Below are 17,440 nucleotides of genomic sequence, written 5' to 3'. Positions count from 1 at the left end.
TTGTGGAACTGCAGAAGTCAAAAGTTGTGTACTGTTCCAGTCTGAACTTCCAATGCTGGTGGCGACACTGACCGTGCAAGGGGGAGGATCGCCAGCAGCAGCTTTCAACCCTGCATCGTCTCTTTGATTCAAAGGATTTTCATAGGATTTTTAAAGGATTAGAATCCTTAGGAATGTTTCCTACGTTGGTCGTTTGATTCGTAGGATTGAATCTTGTAGAATTATTTTCTAAGGATTTATTTGTACTACAGTTCACAGGAATTCTAACATCCTCTCAAACCTCTTGAAAGAAATCCTTTGCTTTTCTCATGACACAATCAAACAAACTCAAATTCTATAGGGATCCAATGGACATGTCATTTCAATCCTACGTTTTTCCTATTCCTGTGTTTTTGCAATCCTACGAATCAAATAGGCCCTTAAGTTCTTTGTATCCATACATTTTCGTATGCTCCAGCAGAATCCACGCAGACAGGGTCCTTTGCTTTTCTCATGACACAATCAAACAAACTCAAATTCTATAGGGATCCAATGGACATGTCGTTTCAATCCTACGTTTTTCCTATTCCTGTGTTTTTGCAATCCTACGAATCAAAGAGGCCCTTAAGTTCTTTGTATCCATACATTTTCGTATGCTCCAGCAGAATCCACGCAGACAGGGCAACACCCTGCAGGCCAAAAGATAAAGTTGAAGCCCGGATTAGGGCATGAGTTGTGACCTATTTGACCGTCCATTAGATTGATGAAGAATCTCTCAAATATTCGCTTTCTGATCAGTGATTCACCAGCCACTACATTTTTTTTAATATAAGGCTATAAACATAAATAAATCTGTCACCTACAGGTGATCCAAGGGTTTGTGAGAGTAAAAAACGGCTTGCTTGGGTTTCGTCCGAAGTTGGACTGAAGTAAACAAAGTGCTAATCTCTACTTCTAATGAAACAGTTCGTAGTCTCGCTTTTAGGGTTTTTTTTCGTCCCATCTTTTATGGTTTTTTAGGTACCTCCTCCCATCTTCGTTGGTTTTTTTCTAGATTTTTTTTCGTCTCCTCCCCCACTTCATCGGTTTATTTCCGCGTCATCCTCTCACACAACGAAAGAAATCTGAACAGATCATAACTTTCTATACTGACGCAAGTTATTTAGTAATGTAGAATCAATCACGAACAATCTTTAAAGATCAAATCTAAATTAATTAACCTTACCTTAAATCACTCAATCACATTAATTAGAAAACAAATATTTGATTTTCAGAAAAATCGCTCAATCACATTAACCTTACCTTAACTCACGGATGGTAATCAATCTCCAAATAAAGAAAACAATACATCGAGGGAGTAGTAAATAAACTCCCTTTCTTATGACATGTATATGATCTTCCCTTCCCTCTCCGTTGTCGAGCGTTCTTGATTCTCGAGGTCGATGCTTGGGCTGCGTCATTGGGTCGCGACGGTGCCGGAGGACGAGGACGGCGAGGCCGGGTGCCGCGGCACCGCGTTGGCCGCAGCCGGTGAAGGGGGCAAAGAAGGGCGGCTTCCCTGGCCCTGGCTCTGGCCGTGGCCCTGGGAGTTGGTGCAGTGGAAGCGGCACTTGAAGGACCCGGTGTGGGTGGCCGGCGCGCAGACGCACTTGGAAGCGGGCCCGTGGCCCGCGCCGGACGGCGCCGACGCGGACCCGGGCCACCTCCTCCGCGTATTCTTGGAGTTGTGGCTGGCCGATTTACATGAAATTAATTCCCTCAGTTGTGGTGACAAATATAATACACATAATCCATATTGTTATGCACTAGCGTGTGTGTGTGAAATAGATGAATTATGGTCCCGTACCCAATAAGATGGATGTGTGTGTGTGTTAGAGAGAGAGGGAGAGGGGGAGAGAGTGGGGAAGAGGGAGGGAGAGAGAGTGTGTGTGAGAATTTGATGGTAAAAATGGTCGCCAATGTCACTTGATATGTATGAGAATATTAATATTGAACTCTTAAAGTTAGTGTGGCTCCGTTGCAACACACGGGCGTTCTTATAGTACATGGAAATGATCGAATGGAACCTTGGCTCACAGAGTCAGTCACAGTGGAATCTGAGCTAAGCTACCTCCTGTATTTACTCCCTCCGTTCCTCAATATAAGTCTTTTTTTTGCGAATACCTCGATATAAGTCTTTCTAGAGATTTCAAATGGACTACAACATGGGCCGCAAGCGTATTTCTCTCCTCCCTGCTCCCTGGCAGCTGGAACCCTAGCCGCCGCCAGGAGAGGCCATCTTTCAGCGCCGTCCTCCGGCGGCGACCTCAGTCGTCGGTGGCGAGGGGGGTCGCCGGATCCACGCGCGTGGATCGTTTTTACTACCGTGTAGTCTAGGTTTTTAGGCTGTTCATCGTCTTCGCTTCGGTGGCGATGATGACGGTGCTGAATAAAGATTCTTCGGATCCTTCCCTGACGAGGCCGTCGGTCCTATGGTTGGGGATGGATTTGGAAACCAGTCTGTTCAAGTAAGGATGGCGTGGCGGCGGCGGCATCCTCGTGGTGGACCTGTGTCCTCGGGCTCCACCGCTGCGACGGCGTTTGCTCCAGCGTCGGCGTGGAGCTTGGGAGGTAGTCCAGGAGCGAATGCAGATTGTGGTATGCATTGACGACATCTGGAAGACGGAACGTGTGCTGGGTTTGTGGTTTGTGGATGGCAGGTATGGTTTCCTCCTTCGACGTCTTACTCGTGGTGGGGTGCCAGATCTGGAGTTCGATGGCGTGTCCGGGGTGTTGCTCCGGTCTGATTCGTTCAACAGCAATGGCTTCACTTTTGATGAGCCACCTTAGAGATCCGCAAAGTTGCATATCAGCGATGGAGCCGCGTCGAGCTCAGGTGAGGAGGTGATCCATCATTCTTTTCTTCGGTGGTTGTTGTGGTGGTGCCGACCAACAGCCAGACCCATAGAAAACAGTGGTGGAGGCTTGGAGGGTCAGAGGAGAGCCAGAGAGGGGGCAGCCATAAGCATTGATTTTACGTTAGTTACTGTCTTATTATTATTTTGAAAATGATAAATTCTGAATGTTCAGATTATGACTATGACAAATAGATTGTTTTTTATGGCAATTTTACTTGACACGAGGATGGCAAGAAAAAATTTACGAGCACGGCAATTTCCTGACAAAAAATAAACCGAGGATGAATTTTGCCATGCTTGCCAACTAATGGACTTATCGGTGTCCTTTTTCTTTTCTTTTTTCCGAGGGAGGGAGGGGGGGGGGGGGGGGGGGTTGGGTGTTGTGTTACTGTGCGACAGTACTGTGTAAAAGAATGGCACTAACGTTTGCTCAGCGGTCCCTTTCAGATATAAAAAGAAATGACAGTACACCCTCTGACCCTCATGCACCTAACAGCCTTGCATGCTAGATCTGCAACTTAGATGTTTTACCAATGCAAACCTGAGCTCCAATGATGAGCTTGCATCAAGGTGATGTGAGCAAAACTGAAATTAAACTGGTCGGTTTTCTAAACGGAATGGAAGTTTAACCCACTTTGAATTCTGAAGTGACAATACTGTTGCGTCTAGCATGCTTGTAGAAAATCCTAATGCAAGCCTACAGTAAAATGGTTGATGGAACCTCCCGCGTCAGTCATGTTGCATAAACCAAGGTAGATGCTCAAACGCATGATAGTTCATTGCAGTGAAGAATTAAGTAAACACACAATGCAGCATCGAAACATCAAATGTCTAAGCTAAATAGAGTAACTATTTGTCTTTTGGTTCAGAAGGTAGACAAACCCCAATGTCGTGTAGGGAGACTGAGAAAGTATGTAGACCCAATGCCAACAAAATACTACTCTGTCTGTAAACAAATATAAGATGTTTTAGGTCACTAAAGTAGTGACCTAAAATGTCTTATATTAGTTTACAGACGGAATAGAAAACAACCAAACACTTGCAGCAACAGGCTATTATCAGCAAAATATAAATAGATTTGTCACCTGGTGGTGATCTGACAGTTTGTGAGTAGTAAAAAACAGCTTGCCTGGGGTTTGTCCGAAGTTGGACTGAAGTAAAGAAAGCAAATGGGAATGACCGAATGGAACCTTGGCTCACAGTGGAATCTGAGCCAAGCTGCCTAGCTCCTGTATTTCATCTCATCGTGATCGTGATCCCCGATCATCAACGTGTTTCGTGTCTTGATTTCTGTGTAGCACGTTTATCTTCTCCCGAGACACCTGCGCACGCACCGGAGCGAGCAGAAGCGAGAGTTAGAAAGAGCTTTGCTTTCACAAATGGATATCACCCATGATGAAGACAAATGATGCAGGCAGGCTCTGGAGTCTGCAGAGCAGCTGTGGAGATCACAATGCCAAGTGGCTGAACAAAAAGAAAAGGCAGCAGAAATGGATGCCACCAACCGACACCAACAACCCTAATCATCTTCTCCAACATTTACATTTTTCCCCTAATTTCGGCCCGACCTCATCTTTGCCCCTAAATAAAAACACTGCTCAACTTTGCCCCTCTTCCATTAAGTGCGTAGAAATGCCCTTCCATACATTTTCCGCCCAGTCAAAATTAGGGGGAAAATTGGAATTGGCCCATTTTTCGTTATGATGACTACAGGAATGGGTTTTAGCCCTGTTCCAAAAAATAGAAAAGGCAAGCACAAACAGTGTTGGGTGGGGGGAGGGGGGGACCATTAGCATTGGCTTCATGGAGTTATACTGTGGTGGGTTTCACATCTAGTGGTGCAAATTACTGCGCAACAGTAATGTGTAAAGATGGTGGTACCGTTTGCTCAGCGGTCCCTTTCAGATATAAGAGAACTTGACAGTGCACCCTCTGACACTCATGCACCTAACAGCCTTGCATACTAGGGCTACAGCCTACAAAATATTACCAATGCAAACCTGAGCTCCAATTATGAGCTTGCATCAAGCTGATGTGAGCAGGACTGATGTTTGACTGGTTGGTTTTCTAAACGGAATGGAAGTTTACCCCACTGAATTCTGCAGTCACAGTACTCACAATGCAAGCCTGGAGTAAAATGGTCTCCCACGTCAGTCATGTAGCCTGCGTAAACCAAAATCAGTTAATGAGGTAGATGCTCAAACACATGATAGTTCATTGCAGTGAAGAAATAAGTAAACACACAGCAGAGCATCGAATCATCGAATGTGCTAAGCTAAGCAGAGCAACTGTTTGTCTCTTGGTTCAGAAGGTAGACAAACCCGAGTTTCGTGTAGGGAAACTGAGAAAGTACGGAGGCCCAATTCAGCAAGATTCTACTCATATTGGATGTAATAAGATCTTATATTATGGGACGGAGGGAGTTGAAAACAACCAAACACTTGCAGCAACAGGCTATTATCAGCAAAATATAAATAGATCTGTCACCTGCTGGTGATCCGAGGGTTTGTCTTGCCTGGGGTTTGTCCGAAGTTGGACTGAAGTAAACAAAGTACTCCCTCTGTTCCGATTTACTCGTCGTGGTTTTAGTTCAAATTTGAACTAAAACCACGACGAGTAAATCAGAACGGAGGGAGTACATGGGAATGACCGAATGGAACCTTTGCTCACAGTGAATCTGAGCTAAGCTGCCTCCTTTAATTCATCTCATATGATCCCCGATCACCATGCTTCGTGTCTTGATTTCTGGGTAGCGCGTTTATCTTCTCCCGAGACACTCTGCGCACTGGAGCAACAGTTAGAGAGAGCTTTGCTTTCAAAAATGGATGTCACCCATACTGAAGACAAAGTGCAGGCAGGCTCTGGAGTCTGTAGAGCAGCTGTGGAGATCACAATGCCAAGTGGTTGAACAAAAAGAGACAGCACAAATGGATGCCACCAACCGACACAAACAACCCTAATAATCACCTTCTCCAACATCAGCAAGCAGAAACAGTAGTGGTCTAGTGGAGGGTGGAGGAGAGGCAGAGAGGAAAAGCACAGACATTGGCTTTTATGTTAGTTACTATGTGGGGTTTGGCATTTAGTGGTGCAAATTACTAAATGGTGCTCTGTGGGTTATAATAGCCCTACACAAGTACTTCCACTACCATTTGCTCATAGGTCCCTTTCAGATATAAAAGAAATTTGACCCTCATGCACCTAACAGCCTTGCATACTAGAGTTACAACTTACTAATTGTACCAATGCAAACCTAAGTTCCAATGATGATTAGGTATACCAACAAGCTTGTATCAATGTGACGGGAGAAAAGCTGAAATTTGACAGATCGATTATCAAAACAGAACGAAGGTTTACCCTGCTGAATTCTGCAGTCATAATACTGTTGCAGCTTGATCGTTACTCCAGAAAACCACAATGCAAGACTGGAACACAATGCTCGACTAAATTTGACAGTACACCCTCTGACCCCTCATGCACCTAACAGCCTTGCATACTAGAGTTACAACTTGCTAATTTTACCAGTGCAAACCTAATAAGTTTCAATAATGATTAGGTATACCAAGAAGCTTGCATCAATGTGACGGGAGAAAAATGGAAATTTGTCCGGTCGATTATCAAAACGGAACGAAGATTTACCCTGCTGGATTCTGCAGTCACAAAACTGTTGCAGCTTGATCGTTACTCCAGAAAAGCACCAATGTAAGCGTGGAACACAATGTTCGACCAAATCTCCCAAGTCACAGTCATGAAGTCTGCGTGAAATCAGATTCAGTTAAAGAATTAAATGCTCAACCGCATAGTGGTTAATTGCAGTGAGGAAATAAGTAAACAGACAGTAAATCATCGAATATGCTAGGCTAAGTACAACTGTTTTAGTCTTTCAGTTCAGAAGGTATACAATCTCCAATTTCATGTAAGGAAACTGAGAAAGTACAGACCCAATGCCAGCAAAATACTACAAAACAACCAAACACTTGCAGCAACAGGCTATTATCAGTAGCTGACATGCGGAATGCCGTCTTGGGCTTCACCAGCAGCAGAGCCAAGTTAGCAACAGGAAAGCACACACCCAACATTGGGATGCCTGAAGACTGTCCGTGCTTGCTCTTGCAGCTACAAGTCTAAAACATCAACTGTTGATGATTTATCCTCCCTGTATGGTGCTCGACAGTTTGCAGTCATGAGAACGGATAAATTTATCAAACCCTAATATATACTTTCAACAAGGCAAATGCTCTGGTTCAAATAAGTACAAAATTCATGTGGAATTTTACATTTGACTGTTGTGATAAAAGCACAGTTTGTAGGTTACACAATGGAGAACACAAACGAGGATTAAGGCAAAGAGGCAGTGTCTTTCTGATTCTGACAAAAATATTTTGTGCCCGGCCATGTTATGTGACCTTCATTTTTTTCTTTTCGGAATGGCAGTTATCCTGCATTCGTTAAGAAGAAAAGAGTTGCTCAGTTAATTAGGGAAAACCGAGCGAAAACCAGATTGCCCAATTGATCATGGAAAACCGGGCGAAAACCATCACAACCGCTGAGCGGCACACACAAGATACCCCATGCACACCACTCGAGTGATGGCCTCGTCGAGACAGCACACAGGCATCATCGTCATCACTCCTCCCCTAGAGGCGACATCGCCATCCCTAAATCCTGAGCAAACGACTCCGACTTCGTCGTAGGCGATCGTCGACTCGACACACACTGCAGAGTCCGCGTGAAGATGCATGAAGATCCATGCTAGAACTCAGCCCCCTGCGACCAGACAGGACAGCTCCGACTCTGACGGAGAACTACGAAGGACAAAACCAGGCACGGCTGGCGCTGCGGAAGATCGCCGAATGGTTCGCCTGCAGCCAGTCATCGTATACCACAGGGCCCGCCTCAGCAGCTTTGACTTCACAACAACAAATAAACCGAGGCAAACCCGTGGACACACCAGAGAAGAGCCGAATACCTCAACCATTGCCGCATTGCCGACATTGGACCCACCATCCACAGAAACCTGGTCGCCACAACCGCGGCCATCCACCGGTCTCGCTTGCCGATGTCGAGCTCCCAAGACAAAGCCCCCAAGAGGGAATACGACACCAAGGCGCCGCCATTGTCCGATCACAGATCAAGGGTTTCCCCCGGAGAGGCTGAGATGGCCGGATCCGCGCGGGAGTGGTGCGGCAGCAAAGCAACGATGCCTCCAAGAAGGTGAACGACGACCGCAGCCGCCACCATCGCTGGTCACGGCACAAAGCCGAGACAGGGTGTTCAACTAATCTCCCACACCACCTCAGTCGTACATCATCCTGCACCAGCGCCGGCAAGCCCACCAAACACCACCACAATCGGAGCTGCCCATCAACGAAGAAGCTCCGAGATCCGTCGTAGCCAACCACACCTCGCGGAGACCACCGACGGCCAACCTCCAGAACGAGTCCCTACATCCATCAACGGTCTTCTAGACGCAACGCAAGCCGTTGTGCCCTGCCGAGCACCATGCCGTTAGGAATAGAGGAGCGCTGCCCGAAGCCAAGAGCCACCAGGGTTCCGAGCAGCACCAACGTGCCCCATGCACGCCACCGCAGCCACTGGAGACCGGATCTGCATCACTCACAGTTGGAGGCGCTCTTCGTCGCCAACCTAGGCCCCTGACCGGCTGACCCGCGCATCACCAGGGCGTATTCGCAGCATCAAATCGTGCAGGCACGCACCTATCGCACCCTCTCGCAGCCAAGCCGCCGCCCGAGCCCCTCCACCATGCTCCATGCCTCCTGCATTGCCCCGCACCACCTCGCGGCTCACCCGCAGATGAACCGCGCCCGCGGCCTCCTGCGCGCTCCGCAGCGCCACCCTGCCCGGCCACGCCCGAGCCGCAGCGCACCCCGCCCGCGAAATAGCCCTCGTGCCGGATCCGCGACGGCCTAGCGATCCAGCGCGCCCGCACAACACCTGTCGCGCCGATCTGCCGCGTCTCCGCCATCTTGCCGCGCGAGCCAGAACCGCCGGAGCCGCGCTCGCGCACCCGCCAGGACCTGTGGCGCCAGATCCGTCCCCGCGCCTCGCAGAGAGATGCCCCGCCGTCGCCCTCCCTGGAGCCTGATCGGGCTTCATCGACGGGCTCCTTAGGCAGCGACGAGGTGAGGGGAGGAGGGAGTGGGAAGGAGGCGGCCGCAGAGTGGTTACCCCCGTGTCGCCAGGGAGAGGCAACGCGGGGGTTGGGCTGGTTTTCGTCAAGCTTGGTCTATATGTGACCTTTCATGATGAAGACAGATATTCAAACTCTTGAGAGAAGTCTCAACTCTGAAGTAGTTCATATAAGATTATGACTATACTAGGGGAATGCTAATTGTTCATGTTCCTCATTACCTTATAGCAGAAATTTCTTCAAACCACGTTTGTGCTTACTGCCTGTTATCAAGTTCATGTCCTGATGTTGCTGCAGTGCCATCTTCTTGTAGTCCTTTTATAGAAAAGATTTGATGATGTTTTTGAAATCACAGGGAGACCATATCCATTGCAATTTTACCAGCTCTCATAAGCAGTCCTTATCTGTTCTCACAGCTGCTGACCATACAATACATGATGAAACTTTGCCAGATAACAAAACTACTTAACTAGCCACCCACCCACACTACTAGGGAAAACCCTGGTAGTAGCGCGGGGAAATGTGCTAGTAGTAGCGCGGGGGCCCACCCTACTGCTAGGGCGCTATAGCTAATTGTCAGCAGTAGCGTGGGTCTGACCCCACGCTACTGCTACTGGTGTTAGCAGTAGCGTGGGATTGGACCCGCGCTATTGCTAACGCTACTGCTAAATAGTAGTAACGCATGTTTTTGCCCCATGCCACTACTATTAGTGAGTATTCATTTCTTTATATTTATACACCATTATACAATTTTTATACAGTAGCAATGAAAAGATTGTGGAAGAAACACATATTAGACTAAAGTGGATGGATCCGTGTTTCTTACACCCCAATGATATAACAACTCATCATCCATAGTCATATAATAGTAACTCATCATCATCATCCATAGTCATATACTCCCTTCGTTCCTAAATATAAGTCTTTTTAGAGGTTTCAGATGGACTACAACATACGAATGTATATAGACATATTTTAAAGTGTAGATTCACTCATTTTGCTCCGTATGTAGTCCCTTATTGAAATCTCTAAAAAGACTTATATTTAGGAACGGAGGGAGTATATAATAACTCATCATCATTCTAGCACATGACAAGTAGCACGGCCTCATCATCATCATCACCGTAGTCATATAACTCAATCATCATCCGTAGTCATATAACAACTCATCATCATCCGTAGTCATATAATAACTCACCATCAATATAGCACATGACAAGTTAACCAACACTAGCTAAGGGTAGTCATCCTAGGTAAATAACACATCATCATTCTAGCACATGACAAGTACTACGTAGGACCTACTCCTCTCTCTTAGGTAAAATATCATAAAACAGGTAAACCCCTCCATCTCCAAAATGGAGAATAGAGATCCACCAGTCTTCAACTTGTGGCTTGCGCACATTCATGTTGTCTCCAATTGGTTGCTTGCACACATTCATTACTTTGCTCCATCCATTGATTTTGAGGCTTTCATCTTTTAGAGAAATCGAGTATGCACTGTGGAAAGCCACCGGCGGATTTGGCCGTAAGCTAACCATACTCATCCGACCTTCGGTATACATCATGTCAGGCACAATATCCTTCGAGAGCTTCTGTTGAAGAACATAATAGTAACATAGTTACCAATGTAGTTTAACTAAGAAGAATGTATGCAATGATAGTCAATAAAATCTTACCATGCTATTTGCACTGATGTTACCTCACTCAACTCGTGGACTAGCGGCACATATCCACTATAATTTTGGCTAATTTCATATTTGGTCTTAGAAGTCTCAACATCATTAATAAATGAGACAAGAGAATTTTTCTCCTCCCAAGTTAGCTCCAAGCCATAACTGTAGTAGGTCTTGTGTACAGCCTTCCGTGTATTTCTTGGAGAAAAGAAATAAGCTATCAATTATAAATAAACAAGTTTAGTAGGGATGAATATCAACTATTTTTAAATAAACAATATAAATTAGTTAAAAATTTGTTTAACAAACTCACATAGAGGTAGAACTGGAATCATGTCCACATCCTCCAAAATGTCGATATTATCTTTAGGATCATCTTCAGGACCAATATCGAAGGTTATTTTCATATCCCCTGAAATCCGTAGGCCTTGCATAGTCCTCTCCAATTTCGACAACCAAAATTTGAGTGATTTACTGCATTGTAGAGCTTAACCGCAAAAACGAAACCATGTTTCATCTTTAGTGAGCTTTGTTCGTCTCCATACTCTCCCTATCTTCGAATCCGAGCTTCTCTAAGACATACGGTCTTGCATAGCAGGGGATGCACTAGTCGAATTGTACAAAATGGAAATTACACGTTAAAGCAAAAAAGCACAAGTCATGCTTAACTACGAAAAAAAATACTTGTCGTTGTTACATACCGTAAAATGTTTAAAAGTCTCCTTCAGCGTGAGGGTGAAGCACCTATCGTTATCCAGATGAGGCCTGTCACACATACCCCCGTCGTCAGAGTAATCGCATTAAGAGATCCTAGCGTCGTCAGCCATTTCCTGTGTTCATAATTTAAAGATTAAAAATCAATGACAATTACCAGAAACTCAACACACAGATCATTTCCTGAGTTTCTAGTAGTTGCAGTCGATTTATAATCTTTGAATTATAAACACAGGAAATGTCTGGCGATGATAGGATCCCCGAGTGCGATTACTGTGGCGACGACCGCAGGTATCATCTGGAAAACGGTAGGTACTTCACCATCAAGCTGGACGAGACCTTCGATGTTTTTACGGTAGGTATTGACTTTGTGCTTCTTTACATGAACATGTAATTAAGCATGACTTGTACTTCTTTGCTTCAACGTGTAATTTCCATTTTTTTCAATTCAACTAGTGCATCCCCTGCCATGAAAGACTGTTTGTCTTGGAGAAGCTCGGTTTCCAAGAGAGTGAGAATATGGAGACGAGGAGAGCTCACCTCAGGACTAAACATGGTTATGCTTTTCGGATTAAGCCTTGCAATGCACTTAATCACTCACATTTTGGTTGCTCTAATTGGGGAGCTCTCTGCAAGGCCTATGGATTTGAGGAGAATATGCAAATAACCTTAGATATTCGTCCTAAAGATGATATTGACAATAATATCAACATTTGGGTGGATGTGGATATGCCTCCAGTTCTGCCTCTATGTGAGTGTGTCAAACAAATTTGTTAAGTAATTTATATTGTTTATTTAAAAATATTTGGTGTTCATCCCTACGAAACTTGTTTATTTATAATTGCCAGCTTATTTCTTATCTTCAAGAAATACTCGGAATGTTGTAGACAAGACGTACTACAGCTATGGCTTCGAACTAAATTGTGAGGAGAAAGGATCTCTTGTCTCATTTATAAATGATATATTGAGACTTTTAATACCAATTATCTAATCAGCCCAAATTTTAGTGGATACGTGCCACTAGTCCACGAGCTGCATGTTGGTAACTTCATTGCAAAAAACATGGTATGATTTTGTTAACTATGGTTGCATACATTCAAGTAAACTACATTGCTAACTATATATGTTACTATTATGTTCTTCAACAGAAGCTTACAACCAACTCCGCCGACGACTTACCACAATGCATACTCGATTTCTTTAAAAGATGAAAGGCTCAATATCAAAGAATTGGAGGAAAGTAATGAATGCGCGTAGGCAACCAATTGGAGACAACATGTATGTGCGCAAGCCACAAGTTGGAGACAGGTGGATCTCCATTCTCCATTATGGAGATGGACCGGTTTACCTGTTTTATGCTATTTTACCTAAGAGAGAGGAATATGTCCTAGGTAGTACTCATCATGTGCTATGAACAATTAGCTAGTGTTCGTTATGACTATGACGATGAGGAGTTGTTATTATGATGATGATCATGAGTTATGTGCTAGAATGTGTTAGAATGATGAGTTGTTATAGATGATGATGATGAGGAGTTGTTATTATGATGAGTTCTTATATGACTATGATGATGAAGATGAGTTGTTGTTATGATGATGATGATGAGTTGTTATTATGATCATGATGAGTTATTATATCATTAATGTGTATAGCTATTTAGCAGTAGCGCTACTATTTAGCATGATGTGAGAGCAACAGTGTGTTCTAGTTATTTGTCATGTATAACTAATCCAATTCACCTTTTGAAATAACACTTGGACAGTACCGTAAATTTGTCTCTAGGCTATACATATAGTAATAAAGACCTTGCACACAAGTTGGGGTCATTTGAAAATCCTAGTCCTGGCCTCCTAGGGGATAACGTAATACACATTACCTATTCGCAAGCACTCACCATTTGATGGGAAGAAACTGCGTGATCGATTAGATGTATATCTAGATTCCAAAGTAATCAGCTCCTACAATATTTAGCAGGGATAGAAGTAGGCTGCAAAAAACAGCAACTTAGGGCAGGGGGCAGGATGAAGCTGTTTGTCAGCCGGAGCATGTTTGAAGGCCAGTAAACCAAAAATTCCCAGAAGGGATGAAGTTAGTGGCGGTATTAGTGGTTTGGTTTACCGGATGGAGCTTCTCTAACAATATTCTAGTTTACCTTTTTTATGCTTGAGCTTCTGGTTGATGCTTCTTGCCCGTAGGATAGTTAACCCCCTGCACAGGCACAAATGTTGTATCTGTGTTTGTCTGTTGTTATTTTCCCTAGATTGGAGGTTGTTAAATCTAGCATTGTGAGGAAGAAAAAGATTGCATAAGCTCAGGGCAGTTGGAAGAACGAAAAGAACTAATACTAGTCCAACCCTATTTCTAGGTGAACTGACCTTTAATTGCCCTAACATGATCATGGTTCAATTTATTAACAAGGCACGAAGTACTAATCATTGGATGGTAGAATAGTAAGAAAGGGAAAACATACTTCCCCTTTATACATAGTTAGGTTATTATCTAAAGGAATTATTCTACCTTCCTTTAAGATAATCTTTACAAATGCTAGACAGTTTTATAAGGAAAGAACAGAAGTGAAACTATTTGTTTGCTGTACAGTTTGTTTGCGCTCTTCTCCTTCTCCTTTGCATGCTGTAAGTTTGGCTCACCTAGGAATTTCCTTCTATGCGCACTTAGGTGTGTATTCGGGAGAGAAAAGTGAAACCGTGTGAAACGAACACTGATCCTATGTAATGGCAGTCATCCTAGTTTGTAAACTTGCAAAGTATTTGAAAAACCTTGATCATTTAACTAACTGTGAATGTGGAGATTCCACTACAAAAACAAGTAGGCAGCATCTTGTTGGAGATTTACCTGCCTGGCTGCATTCATGACCAAGAATGCATGACAGTTGTTGGTAAGCTCCTGAATAGCTTAGGACAGACTCCAGTGCAAATTCAGCAGTCCAAGGGCTTCATCACATTTATCCATTTCTTGCGCCTGCCTGAACAAAGCAGAGTGATGTCATTACTCACTACAGGGAAATTGCTATAATAAGATGCTTCACAAAGAAGCAAAAAAAAAAGCTATGTTCTAAAGATCTTACAGGGAAGACACTGTGTGAATTACAACAATTAGCAGAATTGGTTATGGCTACTGTTAATTTCAGAACATCGAGCACTAATGCTAAATGTAGTTGCCCATCTGAATGTGCAGCAGCATGCATGTGGCATGGTGTGTTATCTAGTCTTCAGTTTGAAACTTAGGTCAAGACTTTAAAAAAGAGAAGGAAAGTATTGTTTGGATAATTCCAGGTTGGGATACTACTCTGTGGTCAGTGAACGAGACATACCACTTTGTTGAAGTTCCATTAGATTCCAGACAAAGAAATTGCTATCAGATGCTTCACAAAGAAGAAGAACTAACATGTTGTAACGATCCTTACTGGGGAAAAATACTGCATCAATTACAGCAATTATCAGAGTAAGCTGCGTTTTTGCACTATCTTTTCACATGGATCACTACTGCATCATCACATCACATCGCATCGCATGGCATGCTTAAAATGTAAGCTGCCTATTTGAACGTGCGGCCGCATACATGTAGCGTGGCGTGCTGTATATAGCCTTTTTCAGTTCGAAACTTGGGTTTGGAACTTTGGATACAGAAGAAGGAAAAGCCATAGTTTGCGTAAGCATCTATCTATTGTCTGGACAATCAAAAAGAAGCTAGCAGTTGGGATCCATCCTTAAGCGCCAGGGATACGACTCTGTGTCTGTCTCTGTGGTCAGTGAACGATGGACGAGTCCATTCCACGGGCCATGAGAGACTACGGCGGCGGCAGAAACAGGCGAGATTGCGCGCGGAGCCATCCAACATCTATCTATCTATCGACCAACAAACCAACAAACCGCCGAGCAAAACCAGCGGCTAACCAACCGAGCTTCCGTGCGTGCGTGCGTGCCAGCTCCAACGGATCGAGATGGATCCGCCGCGAAACAAGGGGCGGCGGGCCGTGGCAGTAGCAGCACACAAACAGTCAACAGAGCCGGAGAAGAACCGCCTAAAAAATCGTCGCCACCGACCTCGCGCGGGATCCGGGCTAGCCGGACCGCCTGGAGCCGGAGCCACCGCCCCGGCAGCCATGGGCTCGCGGCGGTGGCGTCGGCGGCGCCATCTCCCGCTCAGCCGCCTCCCCTTCCTTTCCCCCCATCCCATCCCTCTCCTCGCCGCGCGCCAGATTTGGAACTTTTCCGGGTCATTTTCTGAGCGGATCTCCCGGTGTCGGTGCCGATCGGGAACCGGATCCTAACCGCCGCCGCGTGTGGATGACGGTAGCTCGGATTCGCGCGCCGCACGTACGGGGGGAAGCGGCGAGCGCGGTGACAAAGATGGCACGCACGCACGCATGACGGACGAGATGGTGCCGTGGTGGGGTAGGTAGACGGTTGGGAGCGCTCTCGTCAACGCGATTTAAAAAATCGCCTCTGCTGGTTTCCCTAAAAAAATCGTCTCACGAACAGGACCCTTTTTTTAAAAAAAAAAGTAGGTGTACAGCACAGTTGCAGGGTCAGCAAAAATACATATTAGTGAGCCATAAGACTTTGGGAACATGACAACTATGTGATCTTGTCTCCAATTTGTACATATCCTACATGACGAGATATGCTTACTTGTAAAGGAAACCTACAAAGGTCTTTTCTGTGTAACCTTGTGTGTCATGCTCTATCCTTGGGCGCACCGAGAAGTTTTGTAATAGAAGAATTCGGTTAATTCTACCTTTTCTAGGGTTTAAAACTCATATGTTGCATGTCCTTGTATTGTTGATACTATGTATTGCTTACTTTTTTTCTCTCCGCCTCTAGAAACACTAATGTGACATAAGTGATTAGTTAGTCATGTTTGATTTTGGTTTTGGGGGATGAAATGTTTTAAACTTACTTTTGGAAAACAACTTGTGTCCTACAACACGAGCTAGAGGACAATGCACCTACCATCTCACTGCCGAATTACACGATGGTGTGAAATAAAATCTTTGAGGAAGCGTTAGGTGCAGCAAAATTACCGGGTCATATTGTTGGGAAAAAATACTTTAATGAGCTTTGGGAGGCGTGGCGATTGTGTGATATATCTCTCATTGTATGTATTGTATGTGACGAATAAGCATACTTGCTATACTTACTCATTAAGGATAAGGAAACCTACAAAGGGATTTTCTGCGTAACCTTGTGTGTCATGCTTTATCCTTGGACATATGTGAGAAGTCTTCTAGTATAAGCAATTCGGTCATGTTTACTCTTTTTGTTCCGGTAGAAACCCCAAGTGTTGCATGTCCTTCTACCGTCGGTACCATATATTGCTTACCTTTTATCACTTTCTTTGAAAATGCTAATATAGCATAGTTAATAGCTATACTTGATTAGGGGACGACTAATTTCTAGAAAACTGATTTCGTCCTATGTCCAACAATCCGATTTATTATATGTCTCTTAGAGGATAGTGCACTTACCATCCCACTGCCAAATTACACAATGGTATAAATAAAAGCAAAATTACCAAGTTATGTTGTTAGGAAAAAAATATTGTTTTTGGAAGCATGGCAGTTGTGTGATATATCTCCCATTGTATGTATTATATGTGTAGAATTAGCATACTTGCTATGCTTTATCATAAAGGAGACCTATAAAGGTCTTTTCTACATAACCTTGTGTCTCACGCTTTATCCTTGGACATATGTGAAAAGTCTTTAGTACGCACAATTCGGTTAGGGATTTTATCATTTATGCCACTAGTTGTGTCTCATTATTTTGTTTTGCCACTAGGTATTTCAACTGCTCAAAAATACCATCGCTTCGTTAGGCGCATGCTCAGAATGCCACTAGACACCCTTACTGTCAGCTCACATCTCTTTTGCCATGTTATAATGATCAAAATACCTATAGACCAACATGCTAGCTCTCCCTCTGAAGGAAATATGACATAGAGGCAATAATAAATGTAGCGACCAGACCTCAAATAGTCTGATCTCTATGCATCAGTGTTAT

At 44.3% G+C, this 17,440-nt stretch overlaps 1 protein-coding gene across 33 annotated transcripts; it reads right to left on the bottom strand.

Annotated features, from left to right (window-relative positions):
- Window positions 1-3,216: 3,216 nt before the first annotated feature.
- Window positions 3,217-15,914, bottom strand: LOC123180252 (uncharacterized). 33 transcript variants are annotated; one of them, XR_006490820.1, is made up of 5 exons: window positions 14,271-15,914; window positions 6,516-6,631; window positions 5,537-5,654; window positions 4,758-5,039; window positions 3,217-4,198 (listed from the first exon to the last, which is right to left on the bottom strand). XR_006490820.1 is itself a non-coding variant. In XM_044592247.1 (4 exons), the coding sequence occupies exons 1-4, from the start codon at window positions 8,860-8,862 to the stop codon at window positions 4,143-4,145; spliced, it is 516 nt and encodes a 171-aa protein (XP_044448182.1). In that variant the 5' UTR covers window positions 8,863-9,949; the 3' UTR covers window positions 3,218-4,142. The 33 variants fall into 33 exon arrangements, 2 of the variants coding, with proteins under 2 accessions (XP_044448182.1, XP_044448183.1); XR_006490822.1 differs by having other exon boundaries at window positions 4,995-5,039; XR_006490818.1 differs by lacking the exons at window positions 3,217-4,198; window positions 4,758-5,039; window positions 5,537-5,654; window positions 6,516-6,631 and adding exons at window positions 10,138-10,622; window positions 10,707-10,920; window positions 11,017-11,533 and having other exon boundaries at window positions 14,271-14,400; window positions 15,482-15,904.
- Between the last annotated feature and the right edge of the window lie 1,526 nt (window positions 15,915-17,440).

This window comes from Triticum aestivum, chromosome 1D, assembly GCF_018294505.1.
Source record: "Triticum aestivum cultivar Chinese Spring chromosome 1D, IWGSC CS RefSeq v2.1, whole genome shotgun sequence".
Lineage (NCBI taxonomy): Eukaryota > Viridiplantae > Streptophyta > Magnoliopsida > Poales > Poaceae > Triticum > Triticum aestivum.
Note: the sequence above shows the minus strand (reverse complement) of the source record. Positions and strands in the feature narration are given on the sequence as shown.